Source organism: Xyrauchen texanus, chromosome 31, assembly GCF_025860055.1.
Source record: "Xyrauchen texanus isolate HMW12.3.18 chromosome 31, RBS_HiC_50CHRs, whole genome shotgun sequence".
NCBI lineage: Eukaryota > Metazoa > Chordata > Actinopteri > Cypriniformes > Catostomidae > Xyrauchen > Xyrauchen texanus.
The window spans coordinates 322,799-344,460 of NC_068306.1; the positions used below are offsets into that span (position 1 = coordinate 322,799).

At 41.3% G+C, this 21,662-nt stretch overlaps 1 protein-coding gene across 2 annotated transcripts in view; it reads right to left on the reverse strand.

The window, feature by feature from the left end:
- LOC127624943 (collagen alpha-1(XXIV) chain-like) overlaps positions 1 to 21,662 on the reverse strand; it is a 108,078-nt gene that overhangs the window by 84,936 nt on the left and 1,480 nt on the right. Inside the window, exons 2-4 of one of the 2 annotated variants that reach the window (XM_052099875.1) lie at positions 10,719 to 10,777; positions 5,676 to 6,961; positions 1,977 to 2,030 (exon numbers count right to left, since the gene is read on the reverse strand). In XM_052099875.1, coding sequence (XP_051955835.1) covers positions 1,977 to 2,030; positions 5,676 to 6,961; positions 10,719 to 10,777 — 1,399 coding nt within the window. The remainder of the gene's footprint in view (positions 1 to 1,976; positions 2,031 to 5,675; positions 6,962 to 10,718; positions 10,778 to 21,662) is intronic. The other variant, XM_052099876.1, reaches the window with a different exon arrangement.

Sequence of the window (21,662 nt, forward strand, 5' to 3'; positions counted from 1 at the left end):
TATGTACAGATGAACGTGGCACCTTCAGGCATTTGGAAATTATCCCAAGGATGAACCAGACTTGTGGAGGTCCACCATTGATTTTCTGAGGTCTTGGCCGATTTCTTTTGAGTTTCCCATTTGAAGATAGGCCTTAAAATACATCCACAATTACACCTCCTATCAGAAGCTAACTGGCTAATTGTCTAAAGGCTTGACATCATTTTCTGGAATTTTACAAGCTGCTTAAAGGCACAGTTAACTTAGTGCATGTAAACTTCTGACCCACTGGAATTATGTTATAGTCAATTAAAAGTGACACAATCGGTCTGTAAACAATTGTTTCAAAAATTATTCGTGTCATGCACAAAGTAGACATCCTAAAGGACTTGCCAAATCTATAGTTTGCTAATATTAAATCACACACACACACCCATGTGCGCACACACAGAATATTACACTATATATTTATACAGTACATACACACACACACACACACACACACACACTCCAGTAAATACAGTATATATAGTGCTTAAATTGACAATGCTTTCTAGTATCTTTTTGGCGATAGGTGAAAATATGTGCTCTGGTGAAATTGCAGTCTAATTTTTATCATCACTTGGAAAATGCTAAAGCCTGAGGGAGTATTTTGTGTGTAAAGAACTAGGAATAGGCACTGTTAAGACTCCTGTGTTCCACACAAGAAAAAAGTCATACAATTTTGGAATGACATGAGGGTGTGTAAAGGACAATTATCATTTTTGGGTGAACTAACTCTTTGATGAGATCTCGTTCTGACAGACAGACTGTGTCTGAGAATAAGCCATCAATCACTTGGTGAGTTACATCACTCCCATCAGCTCGAGACCCTACAGCAGTGTTTGATAGCATAACATAAGGCCTGAGAGGAAAGTGCTTCCATTCGTACAGTAAACACTGTTTATATATCTGTGTGTGTGTGTGTGTGTGTGTAGTTCTTGTCGCACATTCCTCCTCAGTCTGCATGCCTATGCTGCTCTGCTGACTAAAAGACATATAAAACTGCAGTTCCAGAGCTGAATCCGATCCCTCTTGGACCCCAAAGTTATACAACATTTTACGTGTGACATATCACATGAAATGAGATTTAAATGAGACAAAAAATTAAACAGTTTTCTTTATGCTTCCATAAAGAAATGGAATAAAGAAATGCTAGCTGATTAGCCTGCTAAGTTAACATTCTGTCATATATTCCCTATAGTTAGCATGCAAATAAATTAGCCTGCAAAGCTTTCGTGCTCCATGACAATCCTTCAGCTATGTCCTTTTATGTGACATATCTCATGACTTTATGGAGACAGCAAACCATGCAGTTCTCTTTCTTCATGTTTTCAGTTAGCATGCTTGCCAATTAGCCTGCTAAGTTAACATTCTGTCATCCATTTCCTACAATTAGCATGCTAATACATTAGCCCACAAAGCTATCGTAACACAAAAAATTTAGAATTTTGTGTAAGGTCTCTGCTGAACAATAAAAACAGCTGGTTTGAGCTGTTTTTGGTCAGTGGTAGGGTTGCCAACGTCCCATAAAATACAAAATGGCCACGTATTTAAGTAAACAGAATTGTGTTGCATATTGTCCAACTGCTGGGAACATTTTGAAGGAAAAAGATCTGAAACACAGACAATGTTTGAAGTGAATTGTGTGAGATATCAGCTGTTGTTTTACAGTCTTGTTTTGGCTGGTAGAAAGTTGGCAACCCTAGTCAGTTCCAACTTTAAAACATTACAAACAGACACGCCTTAAAGTCCAAGAGGGGTTTGATCCTGCAGAGGATTGCGTCTTGCACCACACCGGCACACTACACACACAGCACAAGAAAGTTGCGAGTTTTTTAATTGTTTCAGAGCGTGAAAACAAAGTAAACGGGAAAGACCTTCAGTCAAACAGCCAGACAATCAGACAGATGTTGGCAAACACCCAAACAATGATCCATCATAACGGAGTGTCTTACCCGCGCTCCTCTCTTTCCAGGAGGTCCAGGCAGACCTGGTGGGCCAGGGGGACCCTAAAGAGAGAAATAGATGAGTGGAAAAAGAGAAAGAGAGACATTGGTCAAGAAGTGTTTGAATCAAAATTGCCACCACTACAGAGGCTAATTCATGTTTCATATTGAACTCTGTGGAGTGGGATTTTGGACCAATGAGCCGTGTTGCCAACTTAGCGACTTTGTCGCTAGATTCAGCGAGTTTTCGCTCCCCTTTAGAGACATTTTTTTAGTCTAAAAAGCGCCTAGCGACAAATCTAGCGACTTTTTGGACCAATATTAGCTACTTTATTGGGAATCTGACTGTTTTATAATACAGTGTGTGAACACACAGATGTAAACGGCAAGGCAGAATGCAAATACGACATGATGACATCATGAATATGCTAATTAACGCATGACGTCATCTAGCGGCTTTTAGCGACATTTTTAGCAGGCTTTAGCGACTTTTTATACAAAGTAGTTGGCAATGCTGCTAATGAGGTTTCAATGTGGGTGGAGCTACCAAACATGGCACTCAAAAACAGAAACCAAGCTACTGTTAAAACTTCTTGTAGCAAACGCTAACAGAACTAAATTCAGTTGTTACAAACATGGCTCTCACAAAAGCAACATCTGAGAAACCTTTTCTAAATCATCAACAGAGCTGGCACATGCACAGTATAAAAAGCTTCATTAAAAACATTCCATACCTAGCATTGTTTATTAGCCTGAGGAATGAAATCGTCAAAGCATTGCTAACTAAACAACCCTTATTTATTTTAAATGTTGACTCGTAAAAGACGAGTTCCTGCTATTAAAAATCCACACTGGTGTTCTTCAACTATTCAACAGCGCACAAGTTAAAGACAGAAGCAAGTGTGATTCTTTGCAATGGAACAAATCACAACGTTATCAACACTTCTCTATTTTTACCAACTTGACAACTTCCAGCATTGCTAGTCACTAGCAAATGCTGCGTGTTTGTGTGCTAATGTTAATAAACAGACGCTGTCTTTTGAATGCTAATGTGCTAGTGTACCCATCAGGTTTCTTAATTAGCTTAGCTAGCTAGACTTCCTTGTTCATGGTCATCATAAAAAAAACATGCTAGTAGCTTCAGCATGACTATGCTACTTCAACCCTGTTAAAACACAGTAAAAATAAAAATAACAATAATGGTTTAGGAGGGTTTTGGGTACTTGTCAACAGATCAGGCCAGCTAAACCATCTGAACACCAGCAAGGACCAGCTAGACCAGTAACAAAACCATCGCTAATCAGCATTAACCTGTCTCTGATGAACCTGGAAATTCATGCTGGCCTAAGCTAGTCTTTTCAGCAGGGCTGTGTAATTCAGTTCAGTATTAACATCACTTTTCTAGTCCAGTCCATGACATGCTCTTGAGCAGTAAAGCTACACTACCTGGACATAATTAGCACAGTTAGCATCTCTCCTTGTTATGTATGTATGATATCTTTCTACACTGAAGCTTGTATTATTCTTGATTAATTGAACCATGTAGAACATTTCCAAACAAGTTAGCAGTGAGATGTTTTTCACGGGATGATCAAGTCATTCTGTATAAGTTTGCATACAGAAAATGGTACCTTAGTACCCTCATTTAGCAATCCAAAGTCATTCCTGAAGACCCGCATAAACAAAGACTCGCAGGTTTTGAAGGCATCGGTCGCCTTCATCATAATGCATGTTGTATGTTTTGGCTGTGTATTGACTAAAATGTGTTGGTTTGTATGAACATCTGGAGTGGAGGTCAGAGAAGATGAAATGTTTCAGGGCCAGCTGTGTTTCTCCATTTAAGAGACATCCATGGAAACTCTGAGGTATTAAAATGAATCAGCTCTCACAGTAGGAATCTTAGTACCATAGGCAAATCTCATTTAAGATTCTAATGTTTAAAAACATCTTAAAACAATCCTAATGTTGTAGCTCAGCTAGTCTGACAAGGGTCCACAGCCCCTCTAAAACATCAAATCAGACCAAACATCCCCAACTCACTTGGCCAGGTTGGTGTTTAGCAGGTTTAGTTGGATGGTGTTTTCAAAACCCCTCTAAAACAATCAAAACAGACCAGTAGATCCAGCTTAGACAGGCTGGGTGACCAGCTAACCACCTTAAGGCCAAAGTATACTTCAGTGGTCTGTGTACCACTACGTCTCATTCACGGAAAGCCTGCGATGTACTGGGTTGAACAAGACGTAGTGGTATGCAAAGAACTTAAGTATCTGGCTAAGCAGGTCTTTGAGAGTCATTGGTGCATGCACCTGGAGTTGACTGTTCTTAAGGGTATCTCAAAGCAGTAATACGGGGGCAAGCATCGAGCATGAGCGTACGGGCTAACAGTCAAACAAGTTTACTTTGAAAGGCTAGAATGCTTGATTATGTGCGAGATGGAAAAATGATGTATTCCCAAGCCATCAGAGTGTTTTAAGCTTCTTCTTTTTTTTCACCAAGGTAAATCAAAATATTATCCAAAGGTTATTTGGATAAATGACAGCATAAAGTATTAAAAATGTAATTTATTTGGGGCGGCTGTGGCTCCGGTGGTCAAGTTGCTCCCAATGGCAGACTAGCGCCTTGCATGGCAGCTCTGCTGTCATTGGTGTGTGAATGTGTGTGTGTGAATGGGTGAAGCCTGCCATTGGGAGCAACTTGGGGTTCAGTGTCTTGCCCAAGGACACTTCGGCAAGTGGAGTCATGTGGGCCGGGAATCGACCAACCCTGCTATGAGTGGCTAACCCGCTCTACCACTTAAGCCACAGCCACCCCCAAGTATAAGTGCAGACCATTTACCATTTAATTTGATATTTTAATAAACTGATTGCTGTCTTACACAATTCTCAAAACCATAAAGCCATCCATTGCATATATTCATTTATCCCATTAATGCATAATTAGAGGTACAACAGGAGAGGAGAGAACATTGAATCCAGCTGGTGGGACCATCCCACAGCCAAGTGAGAGCACTTAGGGTGAAGTCCAAAACATATTATACACACAGTCATGTCTCATATCCTCACACAAACCATGCTAGCACTACATATACAAACACTTAAATATTCCTCACATAAATTTGCAGGCAAGGCAACTGTTTAAGTATGAATAAAACATCTTATAGAAGCAACTAGGCTAAATGAGGAGTATTTTTCTAGCAAGCTTTCACAATTAATCATCAACAGTGGCACACTGCATAAAAACTGCCCTGCTGTGGTGCCATTGTGCGCACTCATCTCATAAATATGATAATTCCAGCATGATTTTTTTGGCAGATTTACCCTAAACTTTTCTGAACATCCATTCATGGTTGTTCAAGGACATCAACTTATTAGCTTGTTACTAGGTGATGCAAATTGCAGCACAAGCCACTGGCAACAAATAGAGACAAGCTATTACTGTATAACCACCTGCAACTCCAGGAGGATCCTGAACATAAATCACTACCTGCCACTGATAAATTATTTACATCTCTTTCCCAGTAGACTCTCTCAAAGATCATGCATTATTCTACCCAAGAAAAAGCTATAAATTAGCCCGGACTCTTATGCATTGTAATTTGGATCAATTTATGTAGAGCTTTGCTCTGACTTGCAGTAGCGTGGTTCTTTGCATTGAAGATTGTGGAATACACTTAAAAATTGGAGAAAAAAAAAGAGCAAGATTACTTACTGGAGGACCTGGTTCTCCTTTAGAACCAACGAATCCATCATAGTCAAAATATTCAGCTTCTTCAAAACCGTAGTCATATCCATAACCTTCAGAGTAGTCTGAGTCGTGCATCCCCTCTTGGAGTTGATCCTCGGATTGATCCACCAGGTTATAGCTGCTCTCTTCACGGTACAGGATGGTGCCAGTCACTTTTAAATTTGTCTGCAGAAGATCCTTGTTAGATTGGTGGGATCTACCATCATTCCTCAAGGCCTCTTTCAAACGACTCTGCCTGACAATGGTGATCAAATCCAAGGTGGGCCGAGTGGCTCTTGGCTTTTTGAGAAGCTGTTGATTCTCCATGTCATTTTCACCTACAAGGTTCCCATCATTTATGGTGCTGCTGGTTGGAGTTCCAATGGTGAAGCCCAGGGATCGTACCTTGATAAGGGGGCTTGGAGAAGGGCTCCGAAGTCTTGGTATGCTGGAGCGCAATGTAGGTGATCTTGTGGTCATAAACTGGTTGAAAACAACCATAGGAGTGGAACTGGTGGCCGCAGTGGAGTGGGCAGAGAGGGTGGGGATATATCTCTGGGTGTCCGATTCTGAAGACCTTTGGTTGGACTTTCGGGAAGGCGAGCTTGTCGGGAAAGTTGACTCTGTGCTTTCGGACTTCAGGGGCAGGGATCGGAACGTATCGGACAGTCTGCATTGTTTTTTTACATAGTCGCAGTAGTGTGTCGCAGCTTGGGCAGAGGGATAGATGTCCAGTTGGCACAATTCTCCTTCAAACTGCACCGCCCTGGAGTCCATCCTGCCCACAGAAAGGCGACCTTCAGAGCCCAGCGTCTGTGGATGGGTCAGCGTTTCCTCGCTGTACTGTACGGCCCCACAGTGTGCGTAGAAGGATACAGTGCGTGGTCGGACACCCACCGAGAAGGAGTGCCACTGTCCGTCTTGCACATTGTACTTGAAATAAACCGATGCTTTCTCACCCATGTAAACAACTACCCTGCCAGGCAGGAGCTGCACACCGAACTGCAGTCTGTCACTGCCATCATGCACACTAAAAAGAAAGGCATTGTTCGCTCGCCAGGAGCTTAAAGTAACTATGATGGAGAACTCCTCCTCCATGCCAGCAGGAAGCATGCCCACTAATGGAGCCTCAATGAGGGCATCCTGTCCGAGAATTACCCCAACACCAGGGGGCAGGATGGTTAGAGATTGAAGAGGTGTGAGGTATGCTGTCCCGGAAGTGCGCATGTCTCTGCGACCGGAGAGGCCCAGCTGATGAATAAGATCTACACCTGGAGAGAAAGAGACAACTATGAGCAACAGACCATGTGTGCGACAGAGGTAGAGTTTGGACAAGCGGACATCACATTAAACATATTATAAGAGGCTGCAGTTGAGTAGTTTTGTATTTTTGGTGTAAAGTGCAAAGAGACAATCTGTTTGTCTGCCTATGGAAAAGGGGGGACAGCGTTTCTTGAAATTATTCTTCAATATTGTCGGTGGTAGCAAGGGTTTTGTTATGCAGCTGCTGGGTGGTTTTTAAGCTTGTTGCTATGCAGTTGCTAGGGTGTTTGGAGTTTGTTAAAATCACTCACACAAAGGGCACACAATAGTAGTACTGATGCTTAGCACTACTCACAAGACCATGGACGAACAACTAGGCCAAGGGCAAATGTCAATTTAATTTGTTTAGCCAGTCCAAATTAACACTTTCAAACTTAGTGGTGCTTTATATTGTCAGCCACACAAATGACAGGAATATTTGCTCTCACATACAACATCCCTGACACTACAAATAATTACCCATAAGTCCTCACTAGTGGCCGATAGTAGCATCTGTGGTTCGGATGTAATGGGCGAATGATATTATATATATATTATTATATATTATTACTATTTGTGAGTGATTTGATGGCCAGATGCCTCATAATGGCCTGATACCTCATAACGTGGTTTGTAGAGGAGAGGTGTGCTATTACTTTACTTAGCAATTGGACTTACAACGGTGATAAAATGGGCAAACAAATCCCATAAATTTGCATTGAAGGAGTGACCCCAGTCACAGAGCAAACTTGGGTGTCCTGTTTTGCCAGTGAGCAACCACATTGCAACAGTAAAAACCACTCATCAACGCCCTCGCAAATACCCACAACACCCTAGTATTGTGGCAGCAACTTTTATCACACCAAGCACCACTAAAAATGAAGTCACTATTACAATTACATTGAGTGCCACTAGGTGCAAGACAACAGTCTGCATTGAATTTGAACATAAATACAAGGCCATTGAGGGCTGAGCCTGTTTTTGAAATCAAGTGCGCAGGAAACCCTGTTCCCCTGTCAGCAATCAGACAAGATTTTACCACGTTTGAGAATGTCCACAGTGATATCTCAGGAACAGTGCTGGAAGCAGACGTTTTCAATACCAAAGAGCAGAAACAGATTTCTTAATCCAGGGCTTCAACAGCTGTTGAAGTTACTGTAGTCCTATCGTTACTCTGCCTCTGTCTGCATTGACTCTCTATGCTTTTAAAACAGACCATGAAAAGTGAATTGGACCTCAAAGCTCTGTCAGCCATGTTTCTGACTGGTTGCACATAGGTGACCCTGTGAACTTTCACCTCTCGGGTTGCACAAATTGAACATTGAACAGCCAATAACTTATTTTTAGAGTGTAGCCATGAACAACCATGAAGAAATGCAAAGAAACCAGCCTGATAACAGTCGCTTGTGTTCTGGCCATCTGGAGTGCAATTTCGGGTGAGCCGCAGAGAAAAAGAAATACATCAATATATTGTCTTTAATCCCAATAGAGGTTATGAGACTTACTTAGTCAAAATATTTAAGTTACGAGGAGAGAGGTGTGAGTAAAAATGCTATGCTAATGCTAACTCTCAGCTAACGCAGGATCAAATCAGTATTTACCCTGCTGGAAGATCCAGGGTAAGCTGGGAGATGTGTTTTGGTACATGGTAGCTAGTCTACCCTGCTGGAAAAAAGGGGATAAAATCAGCCTAAGCTGGTTTTCTGGTCTTAGCTGGTTTAAGTCAATCTCCTAGCCTGGCCAAGCTGATGCTAAGCTAGTTTAACTGATCGGCAAGCTGATCTCCCAGCCTAAAAAGTGCCCCAAACCCCTAAAAACCAGCCAAATGAACAGCCTGATCAGGGAGAAAGACCAGGCAAGACCAGCTGAACATCTTAGGCTGGTTTTAGTTATTTGTAAAACAGGGAAACTGGTCATTGGCTGGTCAATAGCTGGAACAAGGTTGTAAACAATCTTGGGCTAGCAACAAACCAGCTAACAGATGGTCATACTGTACTTGATCATCAATAGAGCTAAACATTTTCAGCCTTTGACAATATGATTTGTGTAATAGCTCAGAAATTCCTTAAAGAGCAATTGTAGCCTAGTAGATTCGAAATGTTAAATGCAAGTATAATGATAATGACATATAATGACACCAATACATTAGCCTGAAGAACCCTTTTGGTTGTAATTAAGACATTTAAGCTTTCTGGTGTTTTTACAGTTCTAACGTTCACCCCTTTCACTCTGTTTTCTTCTGTAACACTAGACTTTGGCTGAGATCTCAGCATTGAGAGACAAGCCCTGCAGAGATCTGGAAACGACTGATTAACACTACAGAGAGAATATGAGAGAAACCAATCTCTCTCTGCTGGCTGAGGAATATTCTGTCACTCCGAGTACAAGAACAGACACGCTAAGTGCGTGGATTTAATAGAGACATGCGCTTCAACTGCATTTTATAACTTCCTTGTTTCTGAATTTCCTTCCTTCTCAACTCTTCTTAACTTCCTTTAGAACTTCTTGACTTCCTTTATTTCTCTGCAACTTCTTGACTTCTTCCTCAACTTCCTACAGAACTACCTGGGTGCATCCTTGTTTCCTTTCCTCACTTACTAGCTCCTCCCTCTAGGGAAACAAGGAAAGGTTGTGAAAATAAACGAAGATGGAGGAATCGAAGCAAGACGGTTTTGTAAAATGTCCTTGTTCACTCAAGCACTATTCCTTCCTTCCTACCTACATTTCTTCCCAGCATTCTAACTTCCGTGTTTCTGAACTGCTTTCCTTCCTTCCTTTCCAACTTCTTTGTTTCTGAAATTCCTTTCTTCCTTCCATATCAACTCTCTTCCTTTCTTGTTAACTTCATAACTTACCGACTACCTTTTTTTCTCTGCAACTTACTGACTTCCTTCCTACTTCCTCAACTTCATTCATAACTTCCTGGGTGCATTCTTGTTACTTTTCCTTGTTTCCTTTCCTCACTTACAAGCTCCTCCATTTAGGGAAACGAGGAAAGGATGTGAGGAAAGTAAATGAGGACAAAGGAATCAAAGCAAGGCGGATATTTAAAATGTCCTTGTTCACTCAAGCATCACTTCAAAGCGCCATATCTGCACAGCTGCCTTAAACCCTAATAGTTCAAGATGCACTGCACATGAAAATTATGGTTTATTGAAACCATTGAAACATGAATCAAAACAGATGTGTCAGATGTGAACGGGGAGGAGAATTTATGCGTGCATCAGGTGCTTCGACCAAAAAGTCTTCCTCTTAGGATGCTCCGGTGCTTCCTCGCTCAAGAGTCCTTGGGAAGCTTCCTCCATCCTCGATCCTTGCTTCCTCATGGTGCATTTAGAGAATTGATACGTCCTTCATAAAGGACGTATCAATACTCTAAATGCACTGTATGGAGGTGAGGACAGAGGGTTGTGTGAGGATGGACAGGTGTATCCTTTACGGACATCCATTAAAAGTCAAATCCGTCAACCCCCAACTTTCCCAGATAGACCCTCCCTAAACTCACACCATTGGTTGAGCCACAGAGTCAAAGCGTTTACACTTCAGGAAGTCAAACTATGATTCTGGACATTAAACAGGGATACGAGAAAGCACTTAACATCCAAACCAATGACATCACCTCTACATAAACTATGAATGTTGGGTCTGTGGCACCCATCAGCGTTCTGACACTTTAAGAGGTTAAAGGTGATGGGTATAAAGGTGAAAGGGTAAAGGTGAGCGTACCTCGTTCTTCTGCACACAGCACAGCTGCACATGCTGACAGGAGGAGGACGAGAAATCTCCTGCGGAAAAAACAACGACAGAGAACGTTTAATGTTTTGAATATTGAACAAACACTGCAGCTATATTGGGAATGGAATTGCTGCCTACCAAAACATTTGCATTTAATTGAGCAAGTGTCACCCAATTATCAACTCATTTATTCAGCATGTTTGCATTCAGATTAAAAACAAATGAGGAAGATTTACTAAGTTTTTCATATGAGTCATACGGACAACCTTTGATGCTTACATGCTGCTTTTTGGTGCCATTACCTCCCAGAACAACGTGACACACTGTAACTCCCAGAGTTACGGCATCTACCGCTGAATGCTAGAAAACATGACGTCCATCAGAGCATTTTGTCTGTACGGTTGGATAATTATGTTTAATAAAAGAGCTACAGTGTCTTCAACTTCCATTTTCACTTCTATTTGTGCCAATTTGCCCAGAAGTGATGATTTTGTTCTCTTAACCCGTGTGTTCGTTTTCTTCTAATACATTTTGTATTCCCGGTCAAAAATGACCGACTCTTTATAAAATCTCTTATATTGTAAATATTACTACAATATATTGCATTCGATCTTTGTATCAATTTCTTCTAAAATAATGCTTTTTAATTTGCTGACAAATAAGAACGGTTTCGTTCGCATTGTTTGCAAATTTGTTATCACATCAATTATATTTAGAGTTGGTAAAACCATAAAAAAGACGAGATACCCATGTGTTATATATCATTGGAAAGGTCTTAATTAGTAGAATACAATGGGCAAACGTGCTTCACTCAGAGAACAAACTGCAGTGAGTTTTAGTTAATTCATTAATTTATAATAAACAGGAGTGTCTTACAGTAACTTACAACAGACGATCCCGATTCAAACGAGCCCAAACACAACATAACATGAGGAGTAGATCTTGAAATATTCCTCAAAGAGCGTCAATGCACAAGAGGGCGCTCAACACATGGTGTCGGTGTGGGTGGGTGTGTGTGTGTGTGTGTGTGTGTGTGTGTGTGTGTGTGTGTGTGTGTGTGTGTGTGTGTGTGTGTGTGTGTGTGTGTGTGTGTGTGTGTGTGTGTGTGTGTGTGTGTGTGTGTGTGAACCTGGTGACCCGAGTTCAATTCCCGCTCATGGCCAACACCAGTGACGATTATCTGAACCGGTCCCGGGCCTCCCCTAGATCAACTCAGCCTAAAATGAGTACCTGGTGCGTAAAACATCGCCACTGGGGAGACAAAGGAAGTCGGGCGTGGTGCTGGCCACCCACCCCCTCGTGTACCGTTCCGGCCTTCATAGGTGCTCGCTAACAGCACTTGCCCCTACAGTCTGTTAAGGCTAAATGGGGGATCTGTGTCTTTGTCTTTGTGTGTGTGCAAACACACATCCACCTATGTACTCATCTATAGGATTGGGTTGCTCCTGAGCACTTCATATTTCTGTATTTTGTAGTCTCTAATATGTGTTTCTCAATCCTGTCCTGGAGTACCACTAACACTACACATTTTGGATATCTCCCTTATTAGACACACAATTCAGATCAAGGAGCATTCTGCTAATAAGCTAATCAGTAGGATCAGGAGTATTGGATAAAGGAGACATCCAAAATGTGAAGTGTCAGTGGTACTCCAGGACAGGATTGAGAAACACTGGTCTAATCCATTCATTTCTAATGATCGGTCATTTTTGACCGGGAAAACCACAAGTGCAACAAAGTTAAAAATAACCAAACAAATTAAAAGAAAATGGCCCAATTTTTCTTTGTTTTCAGCTACCATATGTGAACAAGTTAAGCTCAAAAAATAATTGTGGAAGAATATTAAGTAACAGATTCATTGGCCGATAATTCTTAAAATACATTTTAAGAACGTTAAAATTAAAGTATTTTGTTAGTATAATGGGCACAGACACGTGTGTCTGTGAATAAAATCCCAGATGCTGTTTATTATTCAACTAAAATCCCAATAATAACAGAAAAAATGAAGATATGGTGCATAACGTGGGACTTTTAGCTGACGGGGAACATTTCCATACAGACACTTTTTTGCATGCCATAGATTACAATTTTAAAACACTTGCATATAAATTGCATTGAAGTGCGGATAAACATATGGATGAATATTATCAATGATGAAAGTTTTAGATAGAGCAAATCCCCACATGATTGTTTTTTATTTCACCTCTAGAGGCCGCTGTTTTACTGTAGAATCAAGCCGTTCTAATAGTATATTACTCCACAGGAAAACGAAGGAATAAACAAAACATACCAAAAAAAAAAACCCAAGCAACTATCGGCATAGATTTTTGCAGATAGCCCTTAACTCGAAAAATACAACTATCGGCACAGATTGATCGTAAAACCGATATATCGGTTTACCCCTACACAAGATGTAAACATGGAGGAATAAACAATACAAAAAGGCAACTATAGATACAAACATAGATTTTTGCAGATAGACGATAATTAGAGAAAAAAAATTTAACTATCGGCATAGATTGATCGTAAAACCGATATATCGGGTTACCGCTACACAAGATATAAACATGGAGGAATAAACAAAACAAAAAGGCAACTATAGATACAAACATAGATATTTGCAGATAGCCCTTAACTCGAAAAATACAACTATCGGCACAGATTGATCGTAAAACCGATATATCGGTTTACCCCTACACAAGATGTAAACATGGAGGAATAAACAAAACAAAAACAAACAAAAAAGGCAACTATCGGCATAGATTTTTGCAGATTATCGATAATTAGAGAGAAAAAAAGCAACTATTGGCACAGATTGATCGTAAAACCGATATATCGGTTCACCTCTACACAAGACATAAACATTATACATGCTATCATGACTTTAGTGTGATAAAATCACTTACCGAGATTACAGGCTTTACCAGGGTTACGTTGTAATTAAAACTTGTAATAGAGTAAATTAAAATCTTCAATTTGAAGCAAAAAAAGACAAAAGATACAAAAGCAGTTCTTCACCAATAATGATAACATGTTTTTTCTTCCAGAACCAGACTCTTGTGCACTCTGTATATTGGATATAACTTTACACAGAAATTAAAGTATGTGATACTAAAATCATATTAACATACATAATAACTACGTCTTGTTTCTATACTTTTGAAATGAATGTTTAAAAGGACTAGCCCCATTCACTTCCATTGTAAGTTAACTGAACCCAGAACATTCCTTTAACCACATAAACAGGGCTGTTAATATAAGATGTAACCACAGGAGTTTGTTTATATACAGTATGCACACACACACACAGACAGACTTGTTATGCTAGAGAAAGGTCATTTGAATGTTTGTCAAAAGCATGCATTATTATAACAGCCAGATGTGTGTGCAAGACGCAGAAGGCAACAACAGAGAATTTCCTCACAGACACCACACTATAGATGCTGTCAAACACATGGCACATAAAACCCACAGCAGAGGAAGCATTTCTTCATTCAGGGAGCAACAGGCGAAATGTGAGCAACTCTTCTCCATGCAATTGCCCTGTGAAGAAGCAGTCCTGTCCCGCAGGCAACAAAGGCAGAATTATGACCTCACTCACTCATATTGCATGAGTTTATGTGAAGGACTTTTCTCACGAGCACTTAACAGCGGGAGATAGCCGTCAGCTACAGCAGTATAGGATCGTTTGTTTCTCTGAAAGAGACATAGTGAATCACAGTGATCTTCAGCAGGACCATAAGTAGAGGTCGAGCAATATTCTGAAGAAAAAAAAGATAACCGATTAATCGATAGTTTTTAAAATCGGTTCACTGAATGGGGTTTCTTGCCAAGAAAATGCTCTTAGGCTTTCCTTGCTGTGACGGCCACTGACATATAAACGCTACAAGATCCCAGATACATTTTATTGTACTAGAGGTCAACCGATAGTGGATTTTGCCAATACAGCTACCTAAGGTGTTGCAAAAGGCCGATATATAACTCAGATAGCCGCAACTCAGATAACAGCAACTCAGATAACAGCAACTCAGATAACCGTAACTCGGTTAACCGTAACTCGGATAACCGTAACTCGGATTACCGTAACTCGGATAACCGTAACTCGGATTACCGCAACTCGGATAACCATAACTCGGATAACCGCAACTCTGATAACCGCAACTCTGATAACCGCAACTCAGATAACCGTAACTCGGATTACCGCAACTCGGATTACCGCAACTCGGATAACCGCAACTCGGATAACCGTAACTCGGATAACCGTAACTCGGATAACCGTAACTCGGATTACCGCAACTCGGATAACCGCAACTCGGATAACCGCAACTCAGATAACCATAACTCGGATTACCACAACTTCGGATAAAGCGCAACTTCGGATAACCGCCAACTCAGATAACCATAACTCGGATTACCGTAATACAGATAACCGTAACTCAGATAACCGTAACTCTGATAACCGTAACACAGATAACCGTAACTCGGATAACCGTAACTCGGATAACCGTAACTCGGATAACCGTAACTCGGATTACCGCAACTCGGATAACCGCAACTCGGATAACCGCAACTCAGATAACCATAACTCGGATTACCACAACTCGGATAAGCGCAACTCGGATAACCGCAACTCAGATAACCATAACTCGGATTACCGTAATACAGATAACCGTAACTCAGATAACCGTAACTCTGATAACCGTAACACAGATAACCGTAACTCGGATAACCGTAACACAGATAACCGTAACTCGGATAACCGTAACTCGAATAACTGCAACTCGAATAACCGCAACTTGGATAACCGCAACTCGGATAACCACAACTCGGATAACCGTAACTCAGATAACCGTAACTCGGATAACAGTAACTCGGATTACCGCAACTCGGATAACCATAACTCGGATAACCGCAACTCGGATAACCGCAACTCGGATAACCGTAACTAGGATTACCGCAACTCGGATAACCGTAACTCGGATTACCGCAACTCGGATAACCGTAACTCGGATAACCGTAACTCGGATTACCGCAACTCGGATAACCGTAACTCGGATAACCACAACTCGGAGAACCGCAACTCGGATAACCACAACTCGGAGAACCGCAACTCAGATAACCGTAACTCGGATTACCGCAACTCGGATAACCGCAACTCAGATAACCATAACTCGGATTACCATAACTCGGATTACCGTAATACAGATAACTGTAACTCGAATAACCGCAACTCGAATAACCGCAACTCGGATAACCGCAACTCGGATAACCGTAACACGGATAACCGTAACTCGGATAACCGCAACTCGGATAACCGCAACTCGGATAACCGCAACTCGGATAACCGTAACTCGGATAACCGTAACACAGATAACCGTAACTCGGATAACCGTAACACAGATAACCGCAACTCGGATAACTGCAACTCGGATAACCGCAACTCTTATAACCGCAACTCTGATAACCGTAACTCGGATTACCGCAACTCGGATAACCGCAACTCGGATAACCGCAACGCAGATAACCGTAACTCGGATAACCGTAACTCGGATAACCGTAACACGGATAACTGTAACTCGGATAACCGCAACTCGGATAACCGCAACTCAGATAACCATAACTCAGATAACCGTAACTCAGGTAACCGTAACTCAGATAATCGTAACTCGGATAACTGTAACTCAGATAACCGTAAATCAGATAACCGCTCCGCACAATTGTGATGAGAAGAATAGCTATTCTGAGATGTGGGTTGGTGCTGATTTGGTGGCACGAGTGGGACCTACACAATATTAGGCAGGATGTTTTAATGTAATGGCTGATCGTTTATATAATGTATGTAAGTATGTACTAAATTTAGCTTTTCATATCTTACATATTCACAAGATTAAAAGTTTTTGAATATTTAGTGTATATATATATATATATATATATATATATATATATATATATACACACACACACACACACACACACATTTCACCAAATTAGGTTTATTGATTTGGGGGGGAAAAAAATCGTCAACAATCATTTTTTGTGGATAACTGATAGTTCCAAAAAGAAACTGTTGCACCAATTAATCGGTAAAACCAATATATATTGTTCTACCTCTATATTGTATAACTAAAATATAAATAATAACCAGAAAAAAGAAATGTGATTTGGTGCACAATGTGGGATGTGGGTATCCATAAACAAGGCAGAAATGCACAGAGGACTCTTATTTTGAAATGTTTGTGCTCCCAGATACTCACACAAACAGCATGAGTACAATATAAACACTAAAGCAAACATTGTGTTACAAATATGAGTAGTTATTCATCAACAGTAGACCATCAGCGATCGCTTGTGATAAATCTCCGCTATTCTGGTGTCATTTCATTCAATCAATAATGGTTAAAGGAATAAACGTTCAATGAACCCCTTCCATTGTAAGTGCCTCACTGGAACCCATATTTTATAGGGACGAGTTGAAATGTATTTTGGTGGTTATCAATATTATGCCACAAATAATGTCGATTGTGCTAAACTTTTATTGAACCCGGAAGTCTTGAGAAACAGAAGTGTGACTTGCTCAATTTTGATTGGTCAGTCAAACTTATTTGTTTTCCTGGGTATCTCAGCGAGTACTGACGCTGACTGTCACCCCTGGAGTCGCGAGTTTGAATCCAGGGCGTTCTGAGTGAATCCAGCTGGGTCTCCTAAGCAACCAAATTGGCCGGTTGCTAGGTAGGGTAGAGTCACATGGGGTAACATCCTTGTGGTCGCGATTAGTGGCTCTCGCTCTCAATGGGGCGTGTGGTGAGTTGTGTGTGATTTATCACTTGATTTATCTAATAAAAATAACAAAATATGCATTGAAGTAAGGATAAAAATATGGATGAAGATTGTCAATGATGAAATGTTACTTGACCTCCAGAGGTAAAACTACTGCAGCTGTAAGTATACATTTTTCTGATAACTGATAGTTCCAAAAAAAGCAACTATGGGCACTGATGGATCGGTAAAACCAACATATTGGTCTGCCTCTAATCTCCATGTACCTCAGTGGGCCAAAGATGACAATATCTGATAAATATCTTGCAAAAACATCTGTGTTGATGCCACAACAAGACTTATTGACTAGCCTTCATTAGTTAACCAGCATCATTACAAAGACCAGGGCTGGACTGATAATCTGGCATACCGGGCATTTTCACAGTGGGCCGACACACTTTGGGGACGAACAGGGGGGACTGGCCAAGGGTGAAAACCGCATATACAGGGGGAAACGGGAAAAATTGGCCACGATAAGCTGAAACGAGCTGCCGCGTTATGTAGAAAAGGACAGCGAACACCCCCCCCCAACGCTCAACAACTATTGGCTCAACCAATTCTGTTAAACCAGCACCAAACCAGTCTGGACCATCATTTGAATCATTGAAAAGCCTCTGGAGACCTTTATAAACAGCGGTGTCCAAGTTCATGTGTTCGCCAGTGGGTCAAGACTCTGCGGTTTGGCTGAACACAATCCGTCTCCTCAAACATAACCACACTGACCAGATGATAAATTACTCGCACATTTAGCTGCAGAAGAGATGAAGGGAGTGGCTGTGTTTGGAAAGCAGCACTAGCTTACTACTTGGTGAATACTGCACAATACTCAATGCTGCCTACAATTGTGTTTCTTTTTAAACAGTTAGTACACAACAGTAGTAAAAAGTAAAACAGCACACAGTGTATTATGCTAAATATTTCAAATATTACAGAAGTATGCTGCATTGCAGTAAAATTACCAATATTCCATATTCCAATTAATTAATTCTTATTATCCCAAGATTTACTTTTACTTCATGGTTTACTTCCGTTGTGGTTGTGTTGATTATTATATCTGTTAAATAGATTCCATTTGAGCTGCAATTGGGAAATCTCCATCAGTACCTAGCTATAATGACCTCAACACATTGCAGGATTACTTCAGTGATTGCGGTCTGGTTCCCTGAGTTCTGGCAAACAAGCCGCAAACTTGCCACTCATTATTTTCACATGCAAATGAGCTTGTGATTCTCCACAGATGTTTGCCAGAGGTTTGTATCTCTTCACCACTAGTGGTGATCCAGCAGACCTTTGGCAACAATGGACAATTTGCCATAAGTTTGTTGCAAATTTGCAATGAACTCCCGAAGGGCTAACATCTCAGAAAACAAAAATGGGTAGATGTCTACCCCACCTAAATAATGAGTCAAGAAGGACATGCTAAAAATCGCAGTTGATGGGGCCTGGCTAGATCAGCGAGTATTGATGCTGACTAGCACACCTGGAGTCACGAGTTCGAATCCAGGGCTTGCTGACCGACTCCAGTCAGGTCTCCTTAGCAACCAAATTGGCCTGGTTGCTAGGGAGGGTAGAGTCACATGGAGTAGCCTCCTCGTGGTCGCTATAATGTGGTTCTCGCTCTCGGTGGGGCGTGTGGTGAGTTTCGTGTGGATCGTGGAGAATAGCGTGAAGCCTCCACATGCGCTACGTCTCCACGGTAACGTGCTCAACAAGTCACATGATAAGATGTGCAGATTGAAGGTCTCAGACGCGGAGGCAACTGAGATTAGTCCTCCGCCACCTGGATTGAGGTGACTCACTACGCCACCACGAGGACTTAGAGCTCATTGGGAATTGGGCGTTACAAATTGGGATAAAAAGGGGAGAGAAACAAATCACAAACAATGCTGAAGGAATACGGTATAAATGAAGAGTATTCTTTGAAGCGTTCGCGTCAAAACTGAAGTATACTTTGGGTTTAAAGATTAGGTAAACCAGCTAAAACCACCATAGGCATCTTTTTTTAGCAGGGTGTGTGTAACGGGAGCCAGCTGGTAGCCAGCTGTAACCTTTAGCCTCCTTGTTAGCGCACCTGCCTCCCACGCCGGAGATGCCGGTTCGAGTCCCGTTCGGAGCAGGGCGAGCAGGGCCGGTTACAAGTGCAAATCTTTCGAAAAAAGTTGTATACATTGGACTATATTGCCCTCAAGCCTTTGCAAATGTAGCATGCTATATGCCATCACCAACAATGCTAATAACAATCTGCATCTTCAGAAGGTCAAAAAATTTATGACCTTAAATGGCCTTGGCATTGGGAGATTGTTGACATTGCAATATGTCCAGGCAAAACACCACAGTGACGCTTCACTCTTCTGGACTCACACTTGACTCCCATTTGCTCATCTATTCTTTCAACAGATTTAACTCTAAAATTAGAAACAACCTGCCAAAACAGCTAGACAGTGATCCAAAAAGACTCCATCACCGAGCAATGGGGGTGTTGCTACTGTGAGTCACTGACCGGCTGCCAATATTTGAACGGCTTGCCATTCATTTCCCGCGCCTGAGGCCACAGCATGACTACTTTGCATAAATCCTGTTCCAGCTGGACCAATTCTGCTGTTAACCTGCAAAGAACCACTTAAAAACTTTTAGAGTCCTGGCCCTTCTAGACTAGACAGTGAGAGTGATTTGCTGGTCTTAGTTGGTCGGCACCTGGTTTCCTAGCTTGACCAACTTACAAGTGCCCAAAAGCCCTTATAAAACTTGAAAAACAAACCAGCTTAAACAGTTAATCCAAAGACCTGATTAAACTCTCTTTGTCCAGACATATTTTTCTCAACAGCAAGTAGAGCAAGAGTATCTGTGGTTCTAGAACGAAGAAGTCTAAACACCTGGAGTTCTTGATCTGTTAGCAGTCACATAACAATTGCTTGGTTGGTGCATGCAGTCCCTGAAGTATGCAATATAAAGTCTGCCATCATTGCTTATGTTCATCAACGCTGGTTCACTAGCAACTATCCTGAGCTGTGACATTTAAGATGACAAACTGTGAAAAAAGTGACGTCCATTTTACACTTGGAGCCTTAATTGGTGACGTGCAAAACATCTACTATAAGATAATGAGATATCTGCCATTTATGTTGCTTTTAGGGCAGTGCTAGGACAATCTGAACTCACGAATAGATTAAATCGGCAAGCATGTGCAGATCTTTCTTTAGCCAAAATCGGTAAACGTTCAGTATACGTAAATGTTGACCGAATTTTAAAACACTGCTCCCAGAGGCTAAAGCGGTAAGTGTTTTAGAGCATATAAACAGCATCCATTAAATCCAGGAGAGGTTACCAGAAGCCAGTTGTAAAGACAGTTGTGTTCATGCTTATTTTATTTAATCTAACCCCCAACCAAAACCCAAATCGAACCCTAACTGTCGACTTCCCATGTGGTCATAGGATGCATTCTTTGGGGGGAGTGAAGATGCATTTTGGACTTTAAATTAGGGAACTGGTAGTCCCTTGATTTCTCTTGTGAAGGGATTCAGAGGATCGAAAGGTTTTTGGGGTGGCACAATGAAAATGAGTCCCGGCCTTGTAACACTTATTTTTGAATGGCCGTCAATAGCGCTAACTATTAGTTCTACTAGATCCATCTCTTACAAGGGGAGTGATGTACTAGCAGGGCTGGACTGGTAATCTGGCACACCGGCATTTGCCCAGTGGGCTGACGAACTTTGGGGCCGATCACTGTCCATTGGGAGAACCAAGCGTGCTAGTGGGTCGGCCGCGAAAGGGCCGAATGGGCCACCATACGCCACGTTATGCAGAATACAACATTTGCAAGAACTGCAAAGAATAAAACTCCTCTCGTACTAAATCAAAGTATGTTGTGTCACAATCATCTCTGATGAAGATGTCTTACGGATGGATTCGATATTTGCAACAACACAAACACTTCTCGTGCCAAATGCCGATTCGTTTCTATTTGAGTTCGTAAGAGTACTCTAAAAACAATGTTTATACTGTAACCTAAAATGTGCTTTTAAGTGGTATCATCAACATGAACCGGCGTTATTCAAGTCAAAATAATATGCCTGAATCAACCTACATAGTGCTACAATAATGTCAGTTCAGCGTTCCCGC